General features: G+C 37.6%; 1 protein-coding gene across 1 annotated transcript; it reads left to right on the top strand.

The window, feature by feature from the left end:
* Positions 1-1,095: 1,095 nt before the first annotated feature.
* On the top strand, positions 1,096-10,384 carry epdl2 (ependymin-like 2). Its single transcript, XM_067424425.1, has 6 exons — positions 1,096-1,465; positions 1,601-1,635; positions 1,770-1,904; positions 2,020-2,206; positions 8,857-8,947; positions 10,249-10,384. The coding sequence occupies exons 1-6, from the start codon at positions 1,390-1,392 to the stop codon at positions 10,373-10,375; spliced, it is 651 nt and encodes a 216-aa protein (XP_067280526.1). The 5' UTR covers positions 1,096-1,389; the 3' UTR covers positions 10,376-10,384.
* The last annotated feature ends 87 nt before the right edge of the window (positions 10,385-10,471 follow it).

Raw genomic sequence — 10,471 nt, 5'->3', positions numbered from 1 at the left:
TCATGACCAGAGATAGTTATACCAGTTATGGAGGAAGACTGTGTTTGATGTGGTGTGCCAACAAGAATTGCCTCAGTTTTAGAGCTGTTTAACTGCCCTGAAAAAAAAAGAGGCACATTTTGAACTTTTGCAGTACAATCGACTTGGATGTTTAGGTTATTTTTAACTTAAATTATGTTAAACTGACTTGTTTAACTAATAAAAAAAGTGTAACATTTCTTGACTTATTTTGATGAGTTAAACAATGTAATGGAGATGATGTTGGTGAAATTGCAGAGGTGTGTGTTTCTGATTTCATGTACAGTTGTGTGTCATCGGCATAGCAGTGAAATGAGACTCAATAGCGTTGATTCGGATCGCGTGTCAAACTGCCAAACCGCTGAAATCACGTGACATTGGCGATCTGAATCATTGATCGATTCACTGATTCACAACCGTTTGAATCTTTATTTGAGGATTGAACACAAACAAGGAAGAGAAGACAATGCTGAATAAAGTCTGTTATAGTATGACAAAAAGTTTTTGTACTTTATTTCAATATCGTTATAATACTGTATTCCGTGATAAAAGCTTCAGCAATTAATCACAACATGAAAATGTGATAGCGACACATGCCTAATATACATTTTTCTTTTTTTTGAGAAAATGACAGATTGTTTCGCTAGATAAGACCCTATTCCTCGTCTCGGACCTTGCAAAGCCCTTTGAAACTGCGTTAATTTGGACCTTCAACCCGTTGGTTGCCGTTGAAGTCCCTTATGTGGAAAAAGATCCTGGAATGTTTTCCTCTTAATTTCTTCATTTAAATTTGTTTCGAATGAAGAAAGAAAGACATGAACATCTTGAAAATTTTCATTTTAAAGTGAACTTATCCTTAAAATCATCAGATTGTGTCAAATCGACAGCTTTCTGCCAAGTGCAACAACTTATTTTAGTGTTTTAACATCATCAAATTATCTTGTTTTTCTCCATAGTTTATTATATGACTATCACCTGCACTTGAACATTGACCTGTGGAAGGCAATCTGAGGTCATAATATGCTGAGTTTTCATGAGGGGATTCTTTTACTCCAGGCCAGGTTTTACACACGCACCCATTATCTACATGGACTCTTGACAGTATTTCCTATTATTGTAACTACAAAAACATCTGATCGCCCTTCTGTTTTGCACTTACTAAATGAATATTCCAAGTAAGATATATAATATTAAGCAGCTTGTAACGCCCAAATCTTTAATGAACTGGATCACTGACCAGACACCCAAAATACCTATTGTGGGTGTGTACAAAAACATGAAGCGATGATCCGGATTCGACTCTATAAGAAGAGGCAGGCTTGGAAACATCGCTGCTAGTCGCATTGGCTCCTGTTTGCCAGCACAGTAACGATGAAGATCCTGTTTCTGATCCCACTTTGCCTGAGTCTGATTCTCAGCAGCGGGGCACAGAGGCCTGAACCCTGCAGTAAGACCTTCTGACATTTTGTTCCTTGCCTGCACATTATAGTACTCTTTATGCTTTAGCAGTTGAAATAACTATGCTTGGTTTGGATTCTTTGAGAAATGTAAATGAAGCTTGGTATTCTCCCTTGTCTTCCAGAGTCTCCACCCTTGCTAGAGGGGGCACTGACCGCGGTAATTTCAATTTTATTTTTATTTTAACTTCACTTGCTTGTTGACTTATTTCTGGAGAAAACTACCTCATGCAAATGCTAACTGTGAGTTATGTGAAAGTGTCCTCACTAATAGGATCTTCCTCTCCAACACAGTTCATCCCTGGGCAGCACTTGCGTGTTTTTGAGAAATTCTCCTATGATGCCTACGGTCAGAATGTCCGAGTTCTAGCATCTGGAAGGGATGGGAACCAGACCTTCTTTGTAGACAGGCTTCTGCTCTTTAGAGAGGTAAAGTACTGTGGTTAAAGGAGAAGTAGCAAAACATACATTTAGCTAAATTCATCATTGGGGATTGTGTTGCTGACTCTTTATAATATGACTGAGTTTGCGCTCCTCTCAACAGGGGGTCAGCTATGAGATCCACTACCGCAACCAAACTTGTATTAAGACTGCATTAAAAGTGCCATTCAGACATATCGGGGTTCCCCATGATGCTCATTTCCTGAGCCAAATGGTCTTGGGTAGCAGCTCTATAGAAGGACAAGGATTGCTCGTCAATAACTGGAATGGAACAGTGGAAGAAACAAAAGGTAATGCGCCATTATGTTGCCTGATGTTATGGTTTGCACAGACTGCAATAAACAACATGAATGCACATATGCATCACAAGGTTTTACTTTTCTAAACGGCCATTGTTTTTGTTTTTTAACAAAAAAATTACTTCACATGCTGTAGTACTCTAGTTTTAAGAAATCACTTGCAAACACATCCTTTTCAGCTTAAAATACAAACATGCTTTTTTTTGTATAATTATTTTATTGGTACTATATGCAACTTACTTAAGACCGTTTTTTTTTTTTGTGAAGGTCTTATCTCGACCACATTTGTACTCGGCCTCAGACTAAGAGGTCTCTGGGTTTTATCTAAAGACCGGTCAAGACCACGGCCGCTGGGATATCACTAAATTGCCAGTGCATTGTCTGATTTATTTATTATTATCATTAATGTGATTGCATCTGAAGCAGTATGTTTTACATCCAATTAAAAACTTGTTTCTAATTTGATTTATTTATTCTGCCAGTTCAGAAATGAATAAGAGATTGTGCCAAAAATGCTCACAAAATTCAGGTTGCAAAAAAGAACTTGTATGAGATCTGGATTTTTATATTATAACGTTATATAATTGTGCACTATCACGAGAGCAAGAGAGTTTTTCACAGTTTGAGCATGACTGCAAATATTGGTTTTATACAAAAATGCAATCATTTTGATCAACGTTATTCTTGCATTTGTAATTTACAGAGGCATCTTCTGAACCACCTCTGCAGTGCAAAGATGAATTTTATTGTTAATAATTTCATTTGATTGGTAACAGCTCTATATAATGTCTTATTCTAATAATACGTAATTTCTCAGGTGGTAATGTGGATCTTTATGAATCTGAGGAGTGCTGGTGGTCTAGTCTTGGTCTCAACCTGCCTTGGTCTTAGTCTTGTCTTGGTCTCAACACACATTGGTCTTGGTCTCGTCTTCTCTTTTTAACAGCAGACTCTCCTTTTTTTAAACGGGTTGTTCCACAGAGGTTATTTTGTGTACAGTATTTTGAAATATGAACTAATTTGTTATCATGCAATTATATACTCTAAAAAATGCTGGGTTAAAAACAACCCAAGTTGGGTTGGAAATGGACAAACCCAGAAATTGGGTTGTTTGAACCCTAGTAAATGGACGCATTCAAACAACCCAATTTCTGGGTTTGTCCATTTTCAACCCAACTTGGGTTGTTTTTAACCCAGCATTTTTTAGAGTGTAAAAGTAATTATTTTTAAACTCCATTGTTTATTTGAATAGAAAAAAACACTTACTGCATGCACGCAACTCTTAAAGGTGCACTATGGAACTTTCCGTTCACTAGAGGGAGGCTATTCAAAACAAATGCATAGTTTGATGACGCAAAGTTTGAGCACAGCATCTTGGGACATGTGGTCTTCACCTCACAGCCTGTGGAAAATAGGACTCGGGCAGAAATCACGTTCATGCATGTGGTTATTAACGTTACTGTAGTGTGAAGCAGAGCAGGACCGAGTGTTTGGAGCGAAGTATGGCTGCTGGAGCGATTGTTACACAAATACCCGCCTCGCGATCACCGGGACTTTTATTATGACGGGGCGGGACACAGTCGGCGGGCGCCCGCACTGATCCGCTCTTCTGGTTATGATTATGAGGTAATGCAGCTCTGTTCATCATATTTGATACATTTAAGTCTGTTGAAGATGTTATGACGTTACTCTGTGCGTTCACTTGTTCACACTGCTAAGAGAAAAGCGCTTCTGCCAAATAAAACCCGAAACCGAGGTTAGCGCAGATATTACGCAATTGACAGGCGACTTCCTCAAACGCTATGCTGACACGTCCCGGGTCCTTAGTTAAAATAGCAATTTTCTCACAATTTACAAATAGTTGGAAACATTTGGGATATTGTAGGTACTCAACTGAACAAAATATATAACACTGGCCTAGTGGTTTTTAGATATTTTACTGCAAAAATACTACATAGTGCACCTTTAATGCACGCACCACAATGGACTATAGAAATGGCGGTTGAACTAAAATGTTGCGTAAACTCTACCAATCAGCACATTCAACAGCCACGTCCCAACGCCAAAAGTTCCTGAACTTTAAAAAAGCGAGCAGGGACTTTTTGAGGGGGAAACTGGAACATCATTTAGTCCCTATAGTTCCTGGGGAAAGTTCCATGCGGTGGAAACATACACTATACACTCATAACATTTTTAAATAAAAACACAAGGGGACAGAGGCATGTTTACCACTGTGTCACATCATCTTTCCTTTTAATTACACGTTTTATTTGTTTGGGAATTGAGGATACTAATTGTTGCAGTTTTGCAAGTGGATTTTTCACCCAATCTCATCTGATACAAGGCAGCTGCTCAATAGTCCATTGTCATCATCATCTGATTTTCCTTTTCATGATGCACCATACATTTTCAATAGAAACCAGATCTGGACTGCAAGCAGGCAGTCAAGTGCATTCAGTGTCTACAAAGGCCCTTTGTTGTTTTCTGTTCTGAATGAGGCCTGGCATTGTCTTCCCAAAGATGTCATCTTGATGCCATTAAATGTCTCTGTACAATCCCAATATATGCCTCCAAGTCAATGGTGCCTTCACATACATGCAAGTCACCAATGCCTTTTGCACTGATGCGCCTCGATACCATGGCAGATGTTTGCTTTTACACCTGTCACTGATGAAAGTCCGGATGGTCCCTTTCGTCTTTGGGACTGAGAACTCAATGTCCATTTTTCCCAAAAACAAGTTGAAGCATGGACTCGTTTGACTGCAGCACACATTTCCAATGAGCTTTGGATCGTCTGCTATGAGCTCGGGCCCAAGGAACTCAGCACCATCTCTGCATCAAACAGATGTATACACAAATCAGGCATAACATTATGACTAATATTGTGTTGGTCCCCCTTTTGCTGCCCTGACTCGTTGAGGCATAGACTCCACTAGACCCCTGAAGGTGTGCTGTGGTATCTGGCACCAATAGGTCCTGAGAATTCTTTGGATTCCCTGATCTTTTCACTATTTATGGTAAATTAAGTCCTGTAAGTTGCGAGGTGGGGCCTTCATGGATTGGACTTGTTTGTTCAGCACATCCCACAGATGGAGAACTTTCGAGGGCGGGACTTGGGCGCTGAACATGCTGATTGGTTTAGCATTTTATTTCAACCGGCCTTTTTAAAAGTCTTTTGCGAGGTTCGGTCTACGTTCAGTAAATATCAGTCTTGCTCTGTCTGATGGCGCGCGTTCGTCTCAGCCATCTCACGTTCAATGTCCGTAATAGCTGATAATAATATACATTGTAATTTAAATCTAGCTTTACAAGCTTTCTGAATATGCTGCTGAATCTGCATATTAGTGCTCTTTTCTGTCGTTGTTAATTACCTCTTTAGTAAACCTATACATAACCAGCAAAAGCAGCACAGCTTGAATTTCTTCCATACTCGTTATTAATTTTTTACAGTCTATTTTTCACCATGTTAACGACCTGACCGATTACTTTTAAGTGTGCGGCGCGCTTATGTTGACAAGAGGCCAGGTCAGGTTTTTCTTTTTTAAGTGATGCGTGGGTCGTCTCATAACCCGCGGACCCCGTATGTCTATTTAATGGTCGCGGGTGCACGGCGGGTTGTAAAATATATACAGTGGTGCGGTGCGGGCCAAATAACTTCATAAAAGTGGCGCCGCGGGTTGGTGCAGCACTAACAGTTCCCCTGAACACTGCAGGAGGAGTTAAAGTTCTTCTGGCGTGGCGTGTGAAATGTCTTCATCCCAGGTAACGTTACAGTCAGTGGCATGTTTCAGCATGCCATATGAATATAATTTCATGGGTTTTATTTTTTTCAAACGCCAAATAATCACGATGCTCACGTTTACAAGCCAGCGTCATTATAGTAGTCTATTGGTTACCGTTTTACAGAATCTATATGATACTTCAGTTCAATGTTTGAGTGGTAGCTCACCGTAACAAGCATGACAGCATCGGTCGGGCACGCCTCCTTCAGATCACGCCGACGAGCAAACGCTGGTCACATGTTGATCCTCGTCCTGCCTTTAATCCCATCACTTTTTCGTTTCCTCTTATTGCTTTCCTCCAACAAAACCTTTTCTTTCTTATTTGTCTCTGCTGCTTCGGACATGACTATATTATCCGACGAACAAAGTTGGGCTCGCACGTCCGAATTTAAGGAAGTGTGGGTGTTGGTGGAAGTGACGTATATGCCATAAAGCAGTCGAATTTTGTAGTTCTTTTTTTTCTCGGGTTACTACCGGAAACCCGAAGTTTAAAAGTACGATTAAAAACGATACAGACCCCATCAGGCTATGGCAGACGTGTCATTCAACCTATTGTAAGTCGATTCATCATCACAAGAGTCTTAAAAAATATATTATGAAGGTTGAAAAGTTACCTAGTGCTGCTTTAACAAGATCCCCACTAAGCTAAGTTATGTCCAAATGACGTCTTTTCAACGTCTTTGCCCCTAGAGGCGTGCGTTGAAAAGACGCCCATTCTTTGCTGTGAGGAGCCATGTTTCCCACTGAGACACTGTGCTGCCCTTAATCACAGATATAAGAAACACTTTGACTATTTCTGTCAGACGTCTACAGAAGCTCTTAATGAGAATTAACAGAGGTTTAGATGTTGACATTTATGTTTTATTTGAAGTCACCATTGTGGAGGGAAGCGTTTGCTTTAGTTGGGCTCTTGGTCCCTTACATGTGTTAGCATTTCTTAGGCTGCTGTAACTGTGAAACACAATAGTTGTGGCTGAGAAAGCAAAAGCTAAAGTGACATCAGGTGTTGTCAGGTGATAATAACTAAATCATCAGAAAGTGAGCATCTGATTTTGTGTACTTGTTTGGCACAATAGTAGTTTGTTTATAAGTATTATAAGTATTGGAACCAATAGCCTTAAAATGATCACCTATCCTGAAGGATGATAAAAAGTATGTGTACCCAATGTTTTGAGAAAATATTTCACATAGTCACACACAGACATCAAGATTTGGCTTATGATTCACAACAACGGTGACAATCAAATCACGCATGAGTGTTGTACTATAAAGCCACCCATCATGCATTGCTTTTTTGATTTGACTGTCACCGTTGTTGTGAATCATAGGCGATATCTTGATGTCTGTGTGTGACTATGTGAAATATTTTCTCAAAACGTCTCAATTCCTGCAAATACTAGCAAATATCTGTAAAACAACAGGCATTTCACTGTATAATGAAAAAATGGGAAAATCCTTTAAAAAAATACAGACCATTACCTGTAAAATTACTTTTATTACTTTTTTTTGTTTTTACAGTGTATACACACACATACATGTAATTATCTGTACTTAAACTTTTTTTAATCATTCTTTAAATATAATTTTCCTGTGTTTTAGAGGTGTAGGACTGTATTATAACAATTAAATTGTTAAAAGTAAAAGGTTTCATGGTATTATAAGGAGATTTTTGTGTAGAATAACAGTAATAAACTGTAATTATAGGACAAGAAATTACTGTTTTTTTTACAGTTTATCTGTTTTTTTTTTTCCTAACAGTATTTTTCTGTTTTTAAACCAGCCCCTGCTGCCAGAAAATTACAGTTTTTGTTTTTTTAACAGAGTTTCACTAACAGGTGCCGTGATGAAGAGATAATCATTCACTTCACTTGTCATAAAGTTCTGCCTGATTGGTGGAGCTTTATTCTTGCATGACAGAGATTCAAGTGGCATTCCTTGATGCACTAGCAGACTGTGTTATATGCAAGGGTTTTCCCCAAGTATTTAGCCCATGTGGCTGTATTTAACAGAGTAGCGTGACCGTTTCTCATGCAATGCCATCGGAGGGATATAAGGTCTTGCACATTTAACAGAGGTTTCCTGCCTTGCCCTATATGTACTAAGAATTCTCTGGATTCCCTGATCTTTTCACTATGTATGGTAGATGATGAGAGACCTAAATTCTTTGCAAACCAAAAAAAAAAAAGAACAGAAAAAAAGACTAAGATACCCTCACCTAATACCAGTTCACCTGCTTATTGTGGATTGTTTCAAAAGAGTTTAAAACTTTTATTATGCCACCGTCCCAACTTTTTTGGAGTGTGTGCAGCCATCAAAATTCTAAAATTGTTTATATATACAAAATACAATTAAGTTGGCCAGTGAAAGCATTGAAAATCTTTTCTTTGTACTTTTGGCAGTTAAATAAAGGTTAAAGAGTGTGAACAAATTACAGATTCTTTAATTTATTGCATGCTAGAAAATGTCCCAACTTTTCTGGATTTGGAATTGTAATAGGCTTACCATAGTGAAAAAAACACATTTTGGAAGAAGTATTGATGATGTATTGATGTTTTGAACATTTTTTTTACTTTTAAGTATGTCACTGTCATTTTGGTTTGAGCGAAAAACAACCCAAGTTGGGTTGAAAATGGACAAACCCAGCAATTGGGTTGTTTTAACCCAGCGGATGGATTAAATGTTTGCTTAAAACAACCCAATAGCTGTGTTAAAATAACCCAATATCTGGGTTAAAACAACCTATGGCTGGGTTTGTCCATTTTCAACCCAACTTGGGTTGTTTTTAACCCAGCATTTTTTAGAGTGTGTGCTCTAGTTCCCTTGTGAGTTGGCTTATGTTCTCTGTACTTTCCTCTGCAGAAAACTACCTGCTGACCTTCACTGCCTTTGGCTGCGTGCCTCTCTACACCATTGATTTCACACAGAAAGGGGAATTATCTGTCATGACAAGGTTAGTGTTCAAAAGTAGGCTGGCGTGTCTCATCCAGAAACTATAACCATGTCTAACTCTGTTTTTCATTAAAGAACCAAGACCCATGGATAATACTTCAGTAATCAAGTCTGCAATCTTGTCCTTTGCTAAACCACATTTGTAGTACACTGAAGAATAACAGGAGATTATGCAACAGTGACCCGCTTAACCAATTACATGTGTTTACATTGCCTTTCCTCTTCCTCTGATCAAGGCTGTCTTCATGCTAGAATAACATGCACATAAATAAAACAAAATGTGTGCTTCGTGAAAACAACTAATTCTGTTAATGACTATAAGAAAACGAAGATGCTGAATGAGTCACAGATGCAGACATAACCAACCTAACTGAGTAAACATTTCAGATGTGGTTACATACATACATACATTCAGTCAGGTGTTTGGAAGCATTACTATTTTCAATGTTTTGGAAAGAAGTCACTAATGCTCATCAAGCCTGTATTTATTTGATCAAAAATACAGGACAAAAAAAAAAAGAATTATTATTATTATTAACAATATGCTGATTTACTATCAATGTTGGAAACAGTTGTGCTGCTTAATACTTTTTTAATAACAAAAAGTAAAAAAAAATTAAAAAAATTTCAAATAGAAATCTTAAACAATATACACTACTATTCAAAAGTGTGGGGTCAGTCATTTTTTTCTCTTTTGAATTTTATTTAGCGTGGATTGTTAATGTTAAAATGGTTGATAGTTTTAGTGAAAGTGTGGATTCATATTGTTAGAAATATTATAATATAAAAAACAATATAATTTTAAAAAACAAAAACATTAGGCAGTATAACGGTTTCCAAAATTTAAATAATAAATAGAATAATTTCAGAAAGATCATGTGACTGAAGATTGGAGTAATGGCTGATGAAAATTCAGTTTTGAATCATGTACATAAATGCAATTTGAAAGAATATTAAAACAGAAAACCCTTATTTTAAAGGGTAATATTTCACACATCACTGTTCTTCTGTATTTTTGATCAAATAAATACAAGTTTGATTAGCATACTAGCAAACTAGTTTCCAAATATGAATGTATATTCATTACATTTTCTGACAGTTAAATATATATTTTCTCATTATGTTTCTTCTTACCAATTATTTTAATTCTATCACCCATTTGTTTCTGTCCAAGTATTTTAAGTTAACATCTTAGTCACCCCTAGGGATTGCTGAAGTAATATCTTTCAGCAAATTAAAAGTTATTAACTTCAAATGAATCCAGAGGCCAAATATGTAAGACATGATTTCTTCTTTCCGTAGCTTCTTTGACCTCGTGGAGGGAATAGAGGACCCGAATGTCTTCATCCCACCTTCGTTCTGTGATTCTGTGAAAGTGCTGCCGGCCAAAGAAGGTGTCGTGGAAAAATACTTAATCGGTCTTCTTTAAGAGGAACAAAATGTATGTGTCTAGCTCCGGTGCATTATTTTGATTTCTTTTAAACCCATGCACATTAAACAATAACGTGGCTATGCAAACTATGAC

The sequence above is a fragment of the Pseudorasbora parva genome, chromosome 18 (assembly GCF_024679245.1).
Source record: "Pseudorasbora parva isolate DD20220531a chromosome 18, ASM2467924v1, whole genome shotgun sequence".
Taxonomy (NCBI): Eukaryota; Metazoa; Chordata; class Actinopteri; order Cypriniformes; family Gobionidae; genus Pseudorasbora; species Pseudorasbora parva.
The sequence above is the reverse complement of the archived record's forward strand: the minus strand, read 5'-3'. Positions and strand labels throughout refer to the sequence as shown.